Source organism: Gymnodraco acuticeps, unplaced genomic scaffold, assembly GCF_902827175.1.
Source record: "Gymnodraco acuticeps unplaced genomic scaffold, fGymAcu1.1, whole genome shotgun sequence".
In the NCBI taxonomy this organism is placed as follows: domain Eukaryota; kingdom Metazoa; phylum Chordata; class Actinopteri; order Perciformes; family Bathydraconidae; genus Gymnodraco; species Gymnodraco acuticeps.
The window spans coordinates 3,674,014-3,695,014 of NW_022990023.1; the positions used below are offsets into that span (position 1 = coordinate 3,674,014).

At 41.2% G+C, this 21,001-nt stretch overlaps 1 protein-coding gene across 1 annotated transcript; it reads right to left on the reverse strand.

The window, feature by feature from the left end:
- Positions 1 to 1,134: 1,134 nt before the first annotated feature.
- Positions 1,135 to 20,898, reverse strand: LOC117545070 (alpha-1,6-mannosylglycoprotein 6-beta-N-acetylglucosaminyltransferase B-like). Its single transcript, XM_034214743.1, has 18 exons — positions 20,741 to 20,898; positions 20,251 to 20,306; positions 18,801 to 18,916; positions 15,009 to 15,138; positions 14,787 to 14,917; positions 8,365 to 8,429; positions 7,810 to 7,983; positions 7,341 to 7,508; positions 6,734 to 6,903; positions 6,513 to 6,644; positions 6,059 to 6,192; positions 4,544 to 4,683; positions 4,210 to 4,365; positions 3,981 to 4,127; positions 3,775 to 3,891; positions 3,582 to 3,656; positions 3,212 to 3,372; positions 1,135 to 2,937 (listed from the first exon to the last, which is right to left on the reverse strand). Exons 2-18 carry the CDS (start codon positions 20,274 to 20,276, stop codon positions 2,736 to 2,738), a joined length of 2,244 nt encoding a protein of 747 aa, XP_034070634.1. The 5' UTR covers positions 20,277 to 20,306; positions 20,741 to 20,898; the 3' UTR covers positions 1,135 to 2,735.
- Positions 20,899 to 21,001: the final 103 nt, after the last annotated feature.

Below are 21,001 nucleotides of genomic sequence, written 5' to 3' on the forward strand. Positions count from 1 at the left end.
GTTAAACAACATAACAATCTGAAATAAAGTGATCTTACTTCACTATAGCATGCGGTTTCTAACAAATACATCTTTATTTGTGTATAAAAGGACAGAAATTACACAGGTTGAAAGTCTGAATCTAGGCGAAACTCTCCATGTATTGCTTTCTTCAACAAGATCTCTCATTTTTCTTGGCAGTGAAGTGTGATTTGCACCACATTCCACAGTTGAAAGGTATAGGAGCAAAGAGTCCCTATGTGGCCAAAGGAGTTCCTGTCTCTCATGTAAAATTAAAAAGCACTCGGACAAACATTATTGAACCTTTGCTGGAGCGTGAACGTTCCATGATGTCTGGCTGATCCTGACACAGGTTCAAGTTTCCTCTCTTGGTTCCTCCCTCGAGGGTTTTTTTTTTTTCTCCTCCATCAATCATCCCCTTATTTTCAAACTTTCTAATCGTTATTTCAACGTGCAGATGCGGCAGGAGTCCGGTCTGTATGGAGGGCAATGTCAGTCTCTCACTTTTGTAGCAGTCATATATCTAAACAACCATTGGATTTGTGTCCCTCGTGGGATACATTTCAATTACCTTAGTAACCTCCGCACCTTAGACATCATCAACAGGTTAACGTATTCTTCAATTCTCAACAACTTCAGCTGTAAATTGTGTTTACTGATAGTTAGCCAATGTTAGCATGCTAAGATAATAAACTAGAATAGTTAACATGTAAAAAATGATACAAAGTTAGCATTGTCGCTGTTAGCGACAAAACAATTAGCTCAAAGCACGGTGCCTAAGTAGCCTACAAGTGTCAAGCATACATGCTAGCATTGGGTAGACTCTTTTTTTTAATGAGATTACAATTTGTTAAGGATTATTTCTATGGGTTTTATCAGTTTTGCACTCTAATACAGTCCCATTCATCATGAGGTAAGTAGGCAGCGTTGTGGAACACTAGAACCTTTGTGTATGTACGCATTAGCTTCATATCTACTCTGTTTTTGAACCCTTAGTTTGAACCCTCTGCTATCAGCCCCCTGGGAGGTGAGTGACAGATTTTATATGGCATAACACATGTAACTGATATGAATTAACATGACTCATCGAGAAATGACACATCACTTACCAGAAATTCCCTCTTGAGACTTCCCTCTGAGTCAAAAGCAACTTTTATTTTTCCTTTAATCCAAGCAGCCTTTTGACATGAACACAAGTTCATTTCCATCATCTTTGGACCGTTCAGCTGATTAAGCACAAGTTACATTTGACAGGTCCAATTTATTCTACCAAAGTCATCAAAAATGTTGTTTTCATCCCCCGTTTTCACAGGCATTTACTGGTCAATCTCATAGTCGACCAGTCCTGAGAGGTCTGATCCCTGAAAGACAATTATGTTCTGGTCACATGAAGTGCACCAAGGAGGAAAAGCTATTTTGTTCTGCCAATTAACATTCATGGGTGCGTGCTTTCCAAGAAACAGCTCACATCAACCGGGTGTTGCCATTGTTGGAGCCATCTTTGCTAACAGCTGTGCCATGTAAATCCAGCACCCCATCACTTACAACACTGTAGTTTGGCCTTTAGTTGTTATCATCTGTTTCTTTCACTGGCTGTTTTGCAGGCAGAGATGATGGGATAAGTCTGTGTGACCATTTAAGGCTTTTGAAATGGAAACGTTCAGGCTTACCTCTCTTTGCATGTAGCCAAATCATACTATGTAAAGTTTCCACGTTTGCTCATATCAACCTGCAAAATACCCTTGAGGGGCTTTAAGTATCTGTGGGTCATGAGGCGGGGAAGGAATAATACTGTAGCAAATGCAAGAACATGGGACAACATGAGTCATCTGTTATGAGCAAAATCATAATTTCTAGTAAAATAACTCAAGAAAACATAATTAATCCTGCCTTCTGTGACTTTTTTCCCAGTCTAAATTACGCTAAATATGTGTTTGAAAGACAAACAATGAGGTTCTGCCTTTACTGGCGGGGGGCATGGATTTAAATAGAGCTGAGGGGGTTTCCTAAGCCAAAGACAGTTGGGAACCAATGGTTTATATGACAATATAATCATGGTCATATGGCTATGACCTCCCAAAGGCATCCAGAGGTTATCCATGATTCACTCAGATAATGAGCCTCATCACTTAAGCTGTCACCCGCTCTCCTCCGAGGCCCGGGCTAATATCTGCAGCCAGCAATGCATTGAGCGTTACATGAGCAGTAATCCCATGCAACGCCGACCACCATGATACATTACTGTAAGCATATGAATGATTAGATACTTATTCAGCATAATATTGAAGTGCACTGTACTGTGTAAGATCTGGAGCAAGTGGAGATAATTAAATGGCTTTAGAGTCATAAGGGCCACTTCTAACTTATATCCATTAAAAATAAACACTTTTTCCTTGTGCAGCTTGCGTTCATTTAAAGACTATTTGCTTAAGGGATCAAGGAAAAGCTACAAAGAGGTTTTTTATTCTCCATGAGACACCAGGCCTTGAATTTAATCATTCAACTCTTTAAAAACACTTTCAATTGTTTTTTGGTTCCTGAGTAATACAAAGAAAATCACGATTTGATATCAATTAACATACCTCAAAGCTTCCAAAACCATTGGCAGGACAGCAAGCTATCTTTGGTCGAGATCAGTTCTTTCCTGTACAGTTTTTATTGCAGATGACTCTTTGGTACTTTCTCCATCATCATCCTCTTCGCTTTCTGCTTTATCCTAAGTTCTTTCATAGTGTTTATGAGAGGCAGTCAGGGCTCAGTGCCACCTGTCCAGGCAGGTGAGCTCTACAGGGACACAGTCTGCGCTGAGAGAGGTCGGAGCCGGCACAACTGAACAACAGAGGATCCTGCTGAAGGCCACACTGTTGACCCCAAGGGCTGTAGGCAGGAAACAGGTGGTTGACTTCCTGTCTGGTGCTGGAGCAGCCTATCTTGAGTCTATAACATGGGAAATGAAAGCATATATATTGGTGTAATTAAAGCATTTTAGTTATCGAGTTGCTATTAATTTGGTCTGATATTCTGATTGAGGAGCATCAATGCTGAATGCTAAAATAAGTTGACTGACAGCTGTATCGAGCACGATATAACGCACTTGCATGTGTTTTACAGTCACCTCACATACAAAGTCCCTTACGTTGGTTATTTTTCAGCTCTTAGCTTCTATTAAACTGTCTTTTTTCCCAACCTGTACAGTGGGCAGATTCCTTACCGGGCGAGTGCAGCAGGAGTGTTTAGGTAGTGAAACAGAGCCGGCTCACACACGAGGGAGGACCGTTGACACACACTTTCGCATGACTGACCCAGGGGACCCAGGTGCACCCTTAGAGCACATTCTGGTGGCCAAGTAGGAAGAGATTTACTGCAAAAATCCTGGAGGTATTTGAGAGGAAGAAAGTTGAACATTTGAATCAATTTACAACTAAATGGTTTCTGAAAACATCTTCTAATGTCACAAAAACTCTCTCTTGAAGTTCAGCTATCGTACAGATTTGTATTAAGCCGTGTCAGGAATCTATCGAGGAAAAAAGAGCACCAAAAAAACTGCAACAGGTCTATCCTACACTGCTAAATCTCTGTACCTGGTGTGCAATGTAATCACGAACCCTCTCCAGCATTCCTTCACATGTGAACTCTCGGGGAGTGAATGGCTTCACCTGCAAAAACATACACATGCCCTTTTACCCTGCTACTGCCACTGAAATGTATAGGATTATAAGGTGTGGGGTTGAATACATGTGTAAACAGTAAAACTGCTTATTTTCAGGTCACCACCTCTGTGCGTAAAATGGCTCTGACGGCCTCCCGAACTTCAGTCTTGTTGGACACATCCACAGTCCACACGTGGGGTTTGCCGATTAATTTCTCGGCATAAGGGTGCTGGGAGGAGATCTGTAATCCAAAGTGAATTACTCTCTTTAGATTTAAATATTGGATGTGCCATATGTGTATTCAAATCTAGAGTTTGAGGAGTAACCTACCTGTCTTGTGGTGGGCTTGCCTTTGTAGAAGTCATTGTTTTCTGATGAGTGTGGCGGGTCAAATCGGGGCTGAAGGAAGACACACCCCAGAGCTATTGCCTCAATTGGAGCTGGACCCTCATAGGGGAACCCAAGACCTACAAACACCTGAGAGAGAAGCAGCAGATAACCTTCAAATAATGTTCAGATTTAGTTGCTTCACCTTTTTATATATGTTCTCTTATCTGACCTTGGCTCCACGGAGAAGTCGTAGGAAGTGTTCCTGAGTCAGTAGGCCGTGGTTTCTGATGAAGCTGGGCAGATTTGATGTGAGTCCTGGAGGCTGATAGACTGTTGCGTGGGTCTCCAGCTCTTCACTGATCACCTCCACATACTCAGATTTACCCTGGTATATACACACACATACATAACATACAGGACACAAAGTATCTTAACAACAGCATGTACAAAATGACAAAATATGTCTTGTTGAAATCTGCACTAAAACGGTGAAGAACCTGGCTTCTTGACATGCTTACAACTGATTTTCTCCATACAGATGCTTTCCATACTGTTCATTGTACCTTCCACATGTAGTCCTGTTTGCCGTAGACGACTGCTATCCTGTTTTTCCTGTTGGAGTCTGACTCCAGCTCTTCCTCCTTCACATCCTTCACTGCCTCTTCACTCACAAAACCCAGGAAGGAATTATCAGGAGTATGAGCTAAACAGACAGAAAGATAGAGGACATTATACGTTTTTATTTCTCATACTGATATTCTGAACAATCTGTGCTGTTGTATTTGCTGTAAAGTGTCTCCACTGTAGGCTAATTTTATTATATGTACAGCACTTTGGCTCGACCAAAAATCGTTTATAAATGTGCTATATAAATAAAACTTGATTTGATTTATACTCAACGTCTATTGTCTGAACCCATGCACACATTTAAAACCCCAATCACAAAATTAAAGCTAGCTAGTGCACACAGTTTTCCAATAGTAGCATAGTATAACTTTACTTGTGAGTTATTGTCTTAAAAGTGTCCTTATTTTGCAGAAAAACCTAATTAAAAACAATGAATGCCTTTGCACCCTAAGCAGCAGTGTGGAAAGAGTATCAGCAACATTAAAGACAAAACACAACAGTTGAAAAATGGTTAAGATTCAAATTCTGTGCGAGAGGAAAAACATGCTGTGAAGTGTATAAATCAGCTGTTAAAGGAAATGAGAAGTCGACATATGTCTGGCTGTTTGAACAGGCAGCTGACACCTGACACACTAAGGAAGGTGTGAAAGATGAGTATTTACTTTACTAGGAATGTGCTGGCAAAGGTGTGTGTGTGCAAGCATCACATTGAGTTGTAAAACGTGTGTGTGTTGGGGAGGTGTGCGGGATAAGTCATTCTCTCCTTTCTCAACGTTTAAAGAGCCAAGTCTCCCCTCGTTCACCCGTACATTATTTCCTCCTCGTTCTTTTTCAGCTCCATTTCTCCCCACTTGTCTCTAACACCTGTCTGGTCTCACTATCAGATTAGCAGAGCCATGCATCGGCACTCTGATACGATCAAACTCACGCAATATGTGGGGGTTTGACAGGAAGCTGAGAAGGAATCGTTTCTTTTGCTTTCAATGTTTGTGCTGCCTGTTTACCGTTCTGCTTCAACTGCTTGTCTCCAATTGACTATCTTCCTCTCCTCCATTTCAAAACAGAAGCATAAACACACCCCTTCTTTTCTCAAGCTTTTTTCCTTTTTTCTCATGTCTTTGTTTCTCTCTTTCTGCCCCTTCCCCGCCATCAGCTGACATCCATCCCTGTCTCCGCCTCAGCAGGACAAATAAACAGTGTTTCAGGCTCTTGGCCCAGTGTGTCCAGCTTGTGTCCCTCTCTGGCAGGGTGGGAAAGATGACATGGAGAGGTGTTGGAATGAAAGCTCTGTCTGGGCACCAAGTTTATTTGACCCCAGCTATTAATCCTCCTCTCACTGTGAAGATGCTTGGAAGGGTGTATGTGAAAGATCAGAGCTGCAAATGTGTGTATTAGGTAGTGCATATCTGAATTGATTGTGGTCTCACACACAAATACACATGCAGACTTACGGAACATGGTCATGTACTGCAGGGGCTGCAGATCCCAGCTGCCCCACAGGGTTTTATATCCATGACTGCGTGCATAACTCCCCAGGTTAAAGGCTGGTTCAGTGCCAAAAGAGTCCAGGATTCTGAAGCGACATCTAAAGATAATTTTAAATAATTTGTAAATCACAAAATGTATTCTTACATTGATAAACACCAGTTTTCTACAGTTGCGTTAACAATTTCAAATGTAACCTCTTTCACTTTTGGCAGGATATATATTCAGCGGCCTACAAGGATGTGGTGATATTTATTTAAGTCTTTATCCACCATTAAATGTCTTTATCCCAAATACTTTGACACACATGTGTAGCTCATTGTACATGTTCTAACCGTGCCACTGTAAACTAAAGATGACATTTTATTTAGAGAATAGATACTGATTAACATGATTGATTATAGAAAATGGTGGTCGTACTGGTAATGCAGGAAAGCCAGTCCCATGGCGCCTTGAAGGTGAGCGAGGCCATGGTAGTCAGTGTAGATCAGGTCAAAGGTCAGAGGCCTCTGGATTGGACAACTGCCTCGGCCTGGCGCAGCCCCTATGAGACTGAAACAGCCACAATAAACACACATCACAGCGCTAAGCACTACATCGTATTTTTTGTCAAAGTATTTGTATATGACAGTGGTGCCGACCTGTGGAGTTGTTGCTGTGAGGTGCTGAAGGTTAGGTTGTGTCCCAGGATTGTCAGGGAGGCGCTGAGGTCGGCCCACTGGACCAGCTCCCCCAGAGGACCCCCCCTCTCCACTAGAGCCTCGAAACGCTGGCCAGCACTCCCCGCCAGGGCCCCGGGATAAAGCAGCACCTGGAGGATGGGAGGTAAGGGCCTTTTTAGTGCCAAGCCAACATAAACTTGTAAACATAAATTGTTTCGTTAATTATGCTTGTAATACTGCTTAGAAAAATGTAGGTTTGCATGTTTTCATCCTTTTTGTTTTTTAAGCATGACTATTGATATCTAATAGCTCATTTCATAAGACATTCTTGTCCTCCAAACTATTTATTGTATTCTTATGTATTTTGCTGTAATTCAATATTTGGAAATACCCCCTAAAAAAACAGTCAAGTGGAAGAAAGGGTAACCACTTCTTACTATATTGACGTGAAGTGAGTTTCAACTAAGTGTGAAAAGTATTTTTTTTTAGAACATTTTATTAGAAATCAGTATCTACAAACAAGGCTTTTACATATTTTGAGCACAGACGCTAAACATATGTTGTGGTAATGTCTTGCAGGTTATACCTTCATCTGGGTGGAGTCAGTCTGGTTGTTGCTCTGTCTCATCCTCACAGCAGCCTGTTTCCATCGCTCAGACATCCTCTCCACTCTGGACCGGATGAAGGTTACGGCAGGGCTGCTGTTGTTCCTGATGGCCGCATGCAGCGGGTTCAGAGTTGTACGTATCTCAGCCTGTGTGCAATCATAGTGTAGAACGGTGAGGTACTGCAAAGTGTGTACATCTCTTAGAAATAATAGTAGTGTTTTAGTTTTTCAGTGGAGAAAAATGAGAGGAGACGCTAGTTGGTAGTGTAGGTACGATACAATAGGTACAATAAGGCAAAGAAATGTATGGAAAGAAAATGTTTTAAAAGCCACATAGCCCGTAATCTCAAAATTGACTAAAGCTTGAGAAAATCAACAATTTTAGCCCATAGTGTCTTGCCTTATTCTACATGAATTGTACAGTTGCATAAACACGCTGTGGTTTTACCTTCTTTGTATAGGAGTGATTTTTCTGGTGCCATGGCAGCGCAGAGTGGTTTCTTCCAAGACGAGGGGGACAAAAGTCTTCTATTTGGCTGAGGTATGTCAATATGGAACAGGTGGTGCCATTCACCCCATAAAAGGCATAACAGGGGTCTGACTGCCATCGGGCCCGCAGGAACTGACAGAGAGACGGATGTTAAATCAGCCAAAATAACAAGGCACACTTTTAACACCATACAATATTTACATCTACCCATTATTTTCAAATCCAGCTCATATACTGGGGACTAAATATTAAACTCTAGAGGTAAACACTTCAATACGACTCATCTCCTATTTCATAGTCTTTTATTATTATTATTATTATTTTTTTTTTTCTAGATTTTTATTTTTTATTAATCTGTCTGAATCTTTGCTGTCCTGTTTTTTCACGCTTACCCTGTTGCTGCTTTGTACAACTGAATTTCCCCTCAGGGATTAATAAAGGTTCATCTTATTTTATCTTATCTTAACAGTGCACACACAGAGCCATTAAGTTCATGCTACCACACTTTCTCACCTCCACTTTCTCCGCACACACCGGATATGCACGATCCGTTGGCACCTCACACTTCTCCTTGGGCCCTACGGGTGAGATATTAGCCGTCACACACACAGTGTTTCTGTTCAGTTTTTCATTTTCAATGCATCATTATTCCACCATCCTGGCTTTAGTAACAGAAAGCACATTGTGGAGTTGAATCAACGTGGGTAATGAAGAACAGTGGATAATAACTTTGATATACAACCTCTATACAGAAATGTTCACAGTGAATAGCAGCCATCACACAGCACGACGTATAGTGCTGCCATGCATGTAAGAGGCATGAGAGTAGAGGCAGTGTGTTCTCAGAGGCCCTTTCCCGTAAGCCCCCCACCATCTCTAGCCAATGTCAATCAACTGGAATGAACACACACGCTCACACACACCTGACCAACCTGCCTCCTACCAAACATAACCTTTTACAATGCCAGCCAAGGCCAAAATACACAGTCCTTAACTTTGTAAAACAACGTAGTAAAACCGAAAAAAAAGATAAGAAAACTCGGAGGCACAGCCGAGGTGTGAAAGCCTAAAAACAGTGATAGGCTGTATAAAAAAGTGCTCGCTCTGCAAAAACAAGAGTACGAGTAGACAAGTTGGTGAAAGGACTCCTGGGTAATTTGGTCCTATTTTATGGGTGTGAGGTAATGTGAGAGGTGGAGGGTAAGGGGGGGAAAAGACTGATGATGGGGAAGCGTGTGTTTGTGTGCATGCGGGTGGTGTGTGTGTGCATGTCGACAAGTGTGTTCCCTCATTTGCACGGCATGGTGTCTGTGTGGCCCATATGAGTTACCTTTTTGGGAAAGGATGTAAGCATGCAGACTCTCAACCACACACACACACACACACACACACACACACACACACACACACACACACACACACACACACACACACACACACACACACACACACACACACACACACACACCACACACACACACACACACACACACACACACACACACACACACACACACACACACACACACACACACACACACACACACACACACACACACACACACACACACACTTCCCCTCGCATGCCAACCAGGGTGCGTAACCCAGCTCTCACCTGACACCTCTCCGGAGGGTCGTAGTGTAGATGTAAACTTTTTTTTCTTCTCCCCACGGCCAGTTGATCGACACTGGCTCTGTGGGACTTGTTAAACTTCTATTCAAGGACTTCATCCCCCATAACCACCTGCACCCACTGCCCTTTAACCCCCCCATTCACACCCTCCATTATCACAGCTTGTTAATTTCACTGTGTGGTTAACCCTCCATTGAGGCTATGAACCGTGCATTTGGCTCCGAGTATCACGCTACCAGCGCAGTAAACCACGGAAAAGCTTGCAATTACTAAAGCTGCCAACATGCAGGGAGGGGAGAGTGTATATATTTGGTGTAGTCAGTATGTTAAAGCATATTATAGCTGGAATTAACCCTTAAGTCTCTAATTTAGATCGGGCAACACACTGCTTTTTGCAGTGCACCATATCATAAAAGCTACATTTGGCTATATTTGTGGAAACGCCTGCTTTCTAAGTCTAAATGTCACTCCTTGGACCAAGTCAGGCTTATTTAAACCACATAGATCTTCCATATCTGCTCAAATCTAATTATTTGGACATGACAATCAAGACATGACAAATCCAAACTAAACAGTTGGATACAAAACTGTCTCCTGAACTCTTCATACATACAGAGAAAAGTAGGTGTACGAGAAGCAGACTCTTTGCCTGTCTAATCCTTTTAGCACCCTCCGTTCTTGCATTTTTATTAAAATAAGATTTTTCTAATTGAAAATATGTGTTCAAAGCATCTCTGACACTGTAGAAAATGTATGTTTTGCATATAGGGCAGTGTTTCTCAAACTTTTTCGTACCAAGGACCACTTAACCAATAAAAAAACACTCGCGGACCACCTAACTCCACAAATATCCAAAACACATCGTTTTTCTAGAACAGATTACAAATCGCCTGAAAATGGTACAAACAGGCGGCTACATGTGTGACGAAGGTGTTGCACTGGGCTATATTAAGCAATCGAAAGTGAAACTTAAGCTCGCTCCATTGCGGAGATATTCCCGCGAGAGTGCGGAAAACTTACATTTATTCATTTATTTCAAATGTGAAATGTTACCAATATACTCACGGACCACTAAGGGGCGCTCACGGACCACCAGTGGTCCGCGGACCACACTTTGAGAAGCACTGAGTTGTTTGAGCGAATATGTTTTTTTTGGCTTTGTTTTGAAAGACTTGTAATATATGGTACTGTTACGTGCTCCTCTCCTGTTTGTCTCTGTCTCCCTGCTGCACAGACACACCTGGTCCGCCCCTGGCTCCGCCTCCCCCAGGTGTCCTAATTACGTTCAGCTGGGGACTTGAAAAGCAGAAGCTGGATGAGAAGATTTCTCTTCCCCAATCTTAACGCCAGAGGAGGTTGTCCGTGGTCTTCCTCCTTCTTCTGCTTCAGGATCTGTAGATTCCTAGTGTTTGTATCTTATGTACTCTGGTGGAACAGGTAGTCTAGGTTTTCGCGGCTTTGTTTTCTCCCGCAGGGATTTGTTAGGTTTCTGGGTAGCGGAGGGAAGCTCTGGGTCCTACGCAGGGCCGCCCCTGGCCAACTTGGGGCCCCAAGCGACATTGTGAGATGAGGCCCCCCCCCAACCGACAGGAGTGAAACACATTTTTTTGGAAACAAAGTAGGCTACTTATATAAATATAATTCCTGTTTATTATTAGTATCAACACAGTTACTTTTGTATACAGTGGGGTAAATGGTAAATGTGCATGTACGTCTGCATTTCCTGCCAAATACTAGCCTCAAAAAGTTTAAAATATAATGAATGCAAATAAACTACTTCTACTAATAATAATAATCATAATCATAATCAATTCAATAATATAAATACTATATTATTTTATTATAATTTAGTTGTAATATATTCAAGACAAAACATGCTTATGACATGCTCAAAAACTGATATTTCTTAAATCTGTATTCTAGTTCTCTCTGTCAGCAATGTATCAACAACTACACACACATTTCTATCAGTATTTCTCTGTGTTGTGGTTGACATGATGATGACTGTTAGGAGTTAAGGGGAGAGGCTGAGCATCACCATGAAATGTGCAAATTGACATAAAAATGAATAAAAGGGGAAACAATGCTCCATGTTTTTTAGGCTGTAAACTTTAACTGTTATTTAAGGCAACTAGACGGACAGTGTATCACTCTTCCTCCTGTACATTAGCAGATAAAAGGCATAACATACTTGAATGAATGTTAAATAAAGAATGCTGGAAATAACTGCATCTCCATTAGCCTATATGCTCTGCAGAGACTGCCTTCTTCATGTCGTGAATTGCAGCTGATGTTTTAATATGGCAATTGGCAATTTGACTTATACAACATTCGCAAGTTGTACATTTGACTCATACAATAACCCACCTTCGAGTGATGCTCTAGTTTCTTCATGTTTTGTTTTTATCCCCTCTTCCTTGTGCCGGACTGAAACTGTCTTTTCACCGACATCTCTTCACCTGCACTAGTGGCCGTATCAAAGCCGTGATTGGTCAGATGTCAATTCATCGCAACGGTGTCGGGTTACAGACGTGCTCACCCCTTCTCACCTCTCACTCTCTCTCGCTGTGCGTGGAGAACTGAGCGGAGAACTGCGCACAGCAGCTGAGGCCCTCTGGGCGGGGCCCCCTGCGCAAGGCGGGGCCCCATGCAGCCTGCGTGATTGGCCTGTAGGGAGGGGCGGCCCTGTTCCTACGGCCCGTGGTGTGGCAGGCCCAGGCGCCCCTTTATCCTTTTGTTTGTTTCCTGTCCTCCAGTGCATTGTTATTTGCCGATTGGCCATGTAAGTACGGATGTATCAATAAATGAACACCGTTAACTGCTGCGTGTTTGCTGTGTTTTCTTTGTTGCGGGTCTCCCCAACGAGTCTCTACCATTAAGTAGAGGGCGGGTCGTAACGGGTACATGAGTATGCCACGCCACAATTATCCAGTTAGTATTTTGATGATTGGTTACATAACACACTTATATGCAGAGATGGGATCGTTACTAAAAAAAAGTAATATATTACATATTACTTTTTTAAAAAGTAATATATTACACTACTTCGTTACTCTCTACATAAAGTAACTCGTTACTTTACTCGCAGGGCCGGCCCGCCCCTCCCTGCAGGCAGATCATGCAGACTGCTAAAGTTTCAAATGTTCTCTTTAGTTCAGTTTCCATTGTCGCATGAATGTTTTCCTATCTGACCATGGCTGTCCTCTGTCTCCTGCTATCTGTATATTTTGCGCAGTCTATCTCTGCTCAAGCTGTTGCGTCGGCGTGTTCTCCTGCGTGTTGGCCATGTGTTGCACTGGAACCAGACACCGCAAAGACTTCAGCCGAGCACGTACGAACTGCGCATGCGTGAGTGGCAATAACTCTCCTTACCAGCAGGCGGCGGTAGTGTGTATTCATCATTCAAAACAGGCAACAACCGGAAAACAGAGAAGAAGAACAGACTACGTGATATAAACAAACAACAAATAGCTGTGCGTTAGCTTCACCTTAGCATGTGTTCTTTGCAGGTGTTTGTTGAGGTTTTATTATGACTGATTTTAGTAAGTAACGAAGTAACGCGTGTCGGGGCAATGTTAGTAACTGTAGTGTGATTACTGAATTATAAAAGTAGCACGTTACACTACTCCGTTACTTTGTAACGCGTTACACCCAACTCTGCTTATATGTAGTATAAGTGTAGTATAAGTGTATATGTAGTATAAGTGTATTTGGACAGCGGGAGATATAATGGATATAATGGTTCTTTCTGCAAAAATGTATTATAAATCAACATAATGAGGTGACATAAAACTATAGGTTAGATTGTAAGTATTGTAGAAGTTACACAGTTTAGTAATCTATAGCAGTGGTTCCCAAACTTTTTGTGCCCAAGGCACACCAAAGGACTAGTAAAAATCTCAAGGCACACCTATTGTGCAAAATAGCCCTTATAACACGTGTTATCACTCATATCATGTAAAATATCTGTAAATGTGCATAATTATTTACTAATGCTAAATAAAATGTGACAAAGACAACTATATTACTCGTGAAATATTTATTAACGAAATATTTCAGAAATTAATTTGAAACTTTATCAAATTAGGCTTCATCAAAGCAGCAACACACTCATTTAAACCAGACAGGTCACAAAATAAAAAATGAGGCAAAGGAAACTCAGCAGAAATTCAGCACAGAGAACTGTCAATGCAAGGAAGCTGCATTGTCCATGGTCCTGAACTACAAATTATAAATGTAACATTTCAGCAATCAGCATTGAAACATGTGCTATTGTAAATATTTTGCCGACTTACAAATTAGTGAGATACATGTGCCTGTCGGGGCGCACAGTATTTTTTAATCCTTGGTGGCACTGAGGAGAGGGCCACTCGCAAGTCCTGTTCAACAGAGAGCTGTGACCTCCTGTTGTTCTTCATGTAAACCAGAGTAGAGAACGCCAACTCCAGAGATGGGGTCGTTACTAAAAAAATGTAATATATTACATATTACTTTTTAAAAAAGTAATATATTACACTACTTTGTTACTATCTATATAAAGTAACTCGTTACTTTACTCGTTACTTTACTCGCCGAGCACGTACGAACTGCGCATGCGTGAGTGGCAATAACTTTCCTTACCAGCAGGCGGCGGTAGTGTGTATTTGTCATTCAAAACAGGCAACAACCGGAAGACAGAGAAGAAGAACAGACTACGTGATATAAACAAACAACAAATAGCGTGTGCATTAGCTTCACCTTAGCATGTGTTCTTTGCAGGTGTTTGTTGAGGTTTGACGTGGTGTTTACAGCAGTGGATAACAGCTTCTGGCCTGGACACAGTTTGCACCTCACCGTCACATTCCTGTCTATTCTTCGGACAAACTCAAAATAATGGGCATACCTCCACCCCTCGAAAGTTATCGCTGACTCAGCCATGTTTATGCAGCACTGCACGTGGAGATGTGGACGCGCAAGTCGCGCAGATTACTTACATATAAACTACAAAGTACTGATATAGTAAATTAAAAAATAATTATTTTTGTGTAGTTGTATATTGCAATAATAAGGTATGGTTGTCACAAAATCCCACGGCACACCCGGACTTGCCTCACGGCACACCAGTGTGCCGCGGCACACCGTTTGGGAACCACTGATCTATAGTAGGCCTACAGTCTGTAATGTACAAGTATAGCAAGTCATGGAAAGCAACTAAAGGTGTCTTTCAACATCAAGGCTATGTATGCAGACATTAGTCACAATCAAAAAACCCTTATAGGAAAAAAAAAATTATAATTTGATAAGGTTCTGTGCTGAGCTTTACCTGTGTGTATAAGGGCTTCAGGTGGGGGTGGTGTATTGTGCTGGTGACGGCTGAGCTGCTCCAGCCTCATAGAGACTCTCTTCAGCTCCTTCTCCATCAAGCGGGCTAAGCCTAATTGGTCTTTTCTAAAGCTGGAAAACAAACCCACATGTAGTCACACTACTACACAAACACTATAAGCTTTATTATCTGTGTATATAGGCTGCAGATGTTGTTGAATACCTCTGCAGTAACAGGCTGAGATCATCTCTGGTCAGCTGGGGGACATCCCTCTCTCTGCTCAGCCGCTGCACCTGAGTACTCAGAGCCTCCAAACGGAGAGCGAGGCGGCGAAAACCAAGACCGCGATTACCTGTGACATAAAGTACATACAACATGGCCTGTCATGTATGTACAGTATCGAATTATCATTATCATAATGTTTAAGCAGTAATATTGTGTATTATGTCATGGCAAATCGTGTTCTGAGCATCATTAAACAGCAGGGTTATGTAATGCCGTTTTCTTAGCCTGATCTGCTGAAAAACCACACAGCAATTATGGTTATGTGTATTTTCCATGTTCCATGCAGGGGGTAATGGCATATAGTCACATATAGGGAATTTTATTAAAAAACGTTTTAATGAAATTTGAACTGGAGCTTTATGGTCATCTCATGTTGCTTTGTGGTTTTAGAGACAGCCCACACACACACACACACACACACACACACACACACACACACACACACACACACACACACACACACACACACACACACAGAGACAAACTCATACAGTATGCATTTGTTTTTGTGAATGTTACCATAGAAATAGATGGTTGAAAGCTTGAGCTAAAATAGCTGGCCTCCTATTCACTAACAGCACATTTACATAGATTTTCCTAAGAGTTTGTGCACCCTTAAAACGATGCGACATCTCTTTGCAGCCCCTTGTCAGAGGGAATTACCTCGAAGCAGAACTGAGACGTAAGCAGTTCAGTTTTCCTTGCCCTGAAGTAGTGTCCAATATTTTACAAGGAAAATAAGACAATATTTACTATAATAAATGATAAAGTAGCTTAATGTGAGAGAAATATGTATTTTTTCATTCAGATTAACTATTTTTGCCTCAAGCAATAACAGTTGTGGGGATACATTTTCCAAGTCTGAACTTTGTTTTCTGTTCTATTTTTGTGTGTGTTTATCACATAGGACTAGGTAAAAAAAAAAAAGTTCCTTCCTATATATTAGCTTTACTTCATGCAGAACACAATGTAGTGTTGAAGGTCCCCTATTATACTGTTTTTCATCAATATATTATAGGTCTCAGATATACCAAACAGATCATGCATTGTAGCATCCCATAATCCCCTCTGTTTCAGCCCTGTTTCAAAAGTGCTGATTCTCTGTCTGTTACTTTAGATGAAAATAAGGAGCCCCTCCCCACGCCCCCTGAGAGATATCTGGTTTAAAAGAACACAATGGTGCTCTAGGAGGAGATTCAGGTGATAAGGTGGGTGGGGGGGGGGGTACCTTGGTTGGTGATTGGCTAATGGTTACACAAGCCAACAAATCGTTATGACATCATAAAGTGGCCAAAATCTGATCAGCTCAAGTTTTTATTTAAATGGATCAGTAAGTACAAAAAGAGAGCGAATATATTTTCCTGAAACTTTCAGAATCTCTTTACACAGAGGGGGGGGACACATGTTGATGTAGAAAATACATGAAAAAGTTTTTTGCATAATAGGTGACCTTTAAGCCTGTTGTTGTGAGTATAACAAATTAAACACTCACCTGCCAAGACTTTTTTTCCACCTGTTTTTACTGATGTAAAGTAACTGAGAACGATTATCCATGGCAAAAAATATCTCACTTGCATCTAAGGTGCATTCAGAGACAAGGGCTTCCAAATGTTACAAGACTCATTCGCAAAGCGGTTTTCCAAGGCCATAACAAATAACCCACCTGTTGTTTCTACTCATTGTAACTAATTCAACAAGCAATGTTAAATTAAAAGTTGACAGTAGCTCTTGTTTGTCTTGGTTTAGCTCTGATATGCCATCTAGTGTTAGTGTTCTGTTAGCCAGCTAGTTGCCAGCCTTCTACTCTGTTACCAGACATAACACTAAAAACAGTGAATGTGCATTTTAAGGCCTGCCGGAGGGTCTTCAATAAACCATATGAGATGGCAGATCAAGGGTGGCTTGATTGAAATATTTGTATGAGGCAAGGAGGACTGTTAAAAGACTTACATTGGCAGTGAATGAGGAACATTGAGTGTTATATTTGGGGGGTTGCTGGTGATGTTAGGGTTGATTTGAGGTTAGAGTTTGGGTTTCCTTGGGGATTGAGCTTTAACTTGTGATACACAGTAAAATCCACCAGACTGGTGATGTCACTTTGTCTCTGTTTGCTCAGCTGACTCTCAGCATATCACTACTTAAACGCACCGGGACCCTATGGGCACAGACGTAATGAAAGATGAATGGGGGAGAAGAGGCGGGATCCTGTAACAACTTAATGCCAGTTGTGTGAGATAAATATATGATCACATCATTTAAAAACGTATAAAGGTATGAGTAGCTTATAAAACAATGTGTGTGGGAGGCTGTGAGTAGATGTGTGTAAAGCTCCTTTTTATGTTTCCAATATTTACTTATGTGTTTTTCTTTTTATACATATTTGTTTGTGTTGGAGGGAGCCTGAAATCTATGATATTCCTTACCAACTGCGTATCTGTATGTTGTGGACATGACAATTAAGGGAACTTGAAACCTGAAATGTGGGTGAAACTCTATTTTCGGACAGCATCCTTTTTTCCTGAAGCAAGCACACCAATTAAACTTGAATTATATCATGTCACTTCCAGGGTTGTGGTGAAAAGGGTTGATTTTAAGATTGAATATAACATGTAATGGCTCGGTCAGACGGATAATGTTTCCCGCAGAATGCTTGGAAATAAGCATTTGGTCAGTTTGAGCTAGATAAACTGTGAGCTGACCAACCGCTTCCCCCATGCAGTCAATTTCCAACACAACTACTGCTGGGTGGCTCTTTGTACACAACAACTCGTGGTGGGTCCCTCAAAGCACAGCGCTATTGTGGGACTGGGTTTATATTGTCAGCTAAAAACAATGTTTCTACAATTTGAGAAGAAAAGGATCAGGATGTTTGGATAAAAAGTCCTTTCATGTGATACAATTGATATATCTGATCTAAGTCTTTGACACAAAGAAAACCATGGATGCATTTAACTAAATCCATACAATGGTTTATATGTCAGTATTCAGCCAGCCATCTAAATTGAAGTGAAAAAGAAAATATTTAAATTGTGCAAAGACTCTCAAGAAAGGGCCTAAATCAAGATTCCTGACAAAAGTAACAAATAGACCATTGAACATTAATGAGATCTCCTCAGCCAGAGTGGATCTTGCTGCATGTTTTTTCCAAAATGCTCCTCATCATGTTTAAAAATAACTTGTTGATCAAGAAGCCTGGAGGAGTTTTGGCTCCAGAATGTGCTAATGTGATCCTCAGAATGCTAATTTGACAGAAAAACCTACTCTGCAGGAGATTGTTGACAACATGTGTCTCTTCCTTGTAAACCAGGAACAAAGCTTGTCTCCTGCCCCCTTATATTCCCTCCTTTAGGGGAAACAGTTTAGCCAGACAATTGTTGGACAGGAGTCTTTTGACCGCAACCCACAACTGTCACACACATGAGAGGACCCTCCGCGGATTGTGTACAAAGCTTCATCAAACACTTGCAAATATAGTTTGATCAGCTCTTATCCACTGCAAATACAGTAAATCTCTTCAAAATATGCATACGGCTGCTCTATTTCCAAAATCAATGTTTAGTGTACAGATATCACACAGGATATGCAATGTGTTTATTATTCATTATCAGTGCTGCTCCAACTCCATGGCTTTGGTGCAATACATGTTATTACATGTTTCCTGCATGATTTTTCTAGCTTAATCCACCTTTAAACCTAAACTGTGTGTGTGTGTGTGTGTGTGTGTGTTACCTTGTTCCTCCGGTGACCTCCCTGCAGGTTCCTCACTGGTTATCTCTGCAGGCACCCAGAGGCTCTGCAGCAGCAGGGTGAAGGCAGAGAGGCACAGACAGAGCACCAGGCATCCACTAGAGGGAAACAAAACACAGATAAATCACGTCACATGCTGCAGCAAACAGCATAGGCTACAGCACATCAGTGGCTCGCCATAGCTTCTGACAAACGTAAGTACTCCATGTTTCGCACAATTTACAACTGGATTTTGTCATTTTTTGTTGTAATCAAGCTAATAATTTCAAATATGTATCCATTCATTTTGTACTTTAAGCTAGCCATTCCGACCATATATCCAATAGCTATTTATGTAACTTTTAGCTAACTCAACTTTTCATCCATTACATTTAATTCCCTGCTTTTTTGAACTATCTGCTCATTTCTTTTTACTTTAAGTTTCAATCAATGATCAATTATTTTTGAACTTTGACATTTAAGTTGTCTGCTTACAGCTCATTTCTCAAAACATCCAAAATGAAGAACAACTGTCTTAATATGTGGATTTATTTATTTGTTATTAAATTAGTTAATCTACATTCTTCCGAAGTGCCCAATCTTTTGCATCGTATTTATTTAAATAAAAAAAATAAGGATTTTCAGTAGAGTTAAACGACTCCATCATTTTATTTTCTTATGTTTATTGGCCACAAATTGGAGATGACATAAAAGACCACCTTCTGATAATATGTGTCATAACCAACTTGATAAATCTCCTTTAAACATCATATATTTGACTTTAAGAGCGGATCTGATATAATAAAATCTGACAGCCTGACATTGCCTTTTGCCAAATACATTGAGAATGTGGGGAACTGAGTTGTTCCATGACTCCACGTGAGGACCCTGGTGTGTCAAAACAAATATCTGAAGCGTGATGGGACGTTATATCATGCGTCTGCTCCCTGCTTCAGTGTAACTGGGGCAGAGAGAGCCGTCACTTTGCTCTCGCTTTCATCAGGCCAGTAAAACCACCAACCCTCAACCAAAGAAACACGGTGTGGCCAAGCTCAAGAACGAGCACTAAAACATTCAAGTATCTCCAAGAGCCTATAAAGCTCCAGATTCAGATCCAAACCAATTATTTTCATTTCAATGTATATGTCTGCATTTCATCAAAGTTGTCAGAGCACTCATCACAACATCATATCACAGGAAATCATATTTTTACTTTACTTTGTGAGGTCACATGCTTGGGAAGTTAAGCAGGTGATAACGAATATAATCATGTACTCATATGCAACGGTTTACAAAGCTTTCAAAATGAGAATGACATTTGTATTTTTTTAAATAGGCTAAATAAAGCTAAGTGTCAGTGCAAGCTGCAGGGAAAGGTTTGGATGGGACATGGATCAGTCACTCTAAACATTTGTACTACTTCCTGGCCGCTGATCCAATGACAAAGGCTTACCTGCGAGGCCGCAGTGCAACATGCATGGCCCTCTGTTTACAGGATGCTGGATCTCACTGTCAAAACAAGGACATTGCAAACTCCTGTAAGGTCAAAATACTCAGTGATTGTGACACAATTGCTCTATTGTTACACAAGTACATTGCCTCTAGTTGGGTTGGCTTTAAGCACCAAAGGAAGTTCCTTTAAATTGCAAATGAATGGTCACACTTTCCACATGAATTGTAACAATGTCTGAAGGAATAAATAGATTTCAAGGAATGCTATTGCCAGCATGACTGGCCATAAAAGCCTTTTCAGCCAGTGTGTAAAACAAGTTCATTAGACTGACAGTAATACTGAACCTCAACAAAACCAAATTTGCTCTCAGTGTCAATGTATGGCAGATAGAGAGATGTCAATAGCTTGGCGCACAAAACAAACCAGCACAGGACACACACACACACACACACACACACACACACACAAATACACACACACACATTCTCACCTCCTTGGGTCTCCGTCCCAACCCACTTGCAGCCATCCAGCCCTTTCTCAAAACACACAAACTGAAAAAAAGCAAATAAAGTCTGGGCTGGGAAGTATCTTGCCTCTTTTTTTTGTCTCTTTTCGCTTTTCTTTCCCTCCTTCTCTGGCCGTGCCTTTTCTCTGTCTCACGGCCTATGGGTAGGCATCCTGCCGTTGCCAAGGTAACCTGACTCCCCTTTAAAAGAAACAATACCCAGAGTGCTGCTCAGGCCTTTTAGAT

Bases quoted from the DNA above. Each gene is read 5' to 3' on its own strand.
- LOC117545070 (XM_034214743.1), bottom strand. From the start codon at position 20,276: ATGCATGTTGCACTGCGGCCTCGCAG. The intron at 6,904-7,340 runs GTATAACCTGCA...CCCATCCTCCAG, and splicing joins CTGACTCCACCCAGATGAAG to GTGCTGCTTTATCCCGGGGC. The intron at 6,193-6,512 runs GTACGACCACCA...AATTATCTTTAG, and splicing joins CTGGCTTTCCTGCATTACCA to ATGTCGCTTCAGAATCCTGG.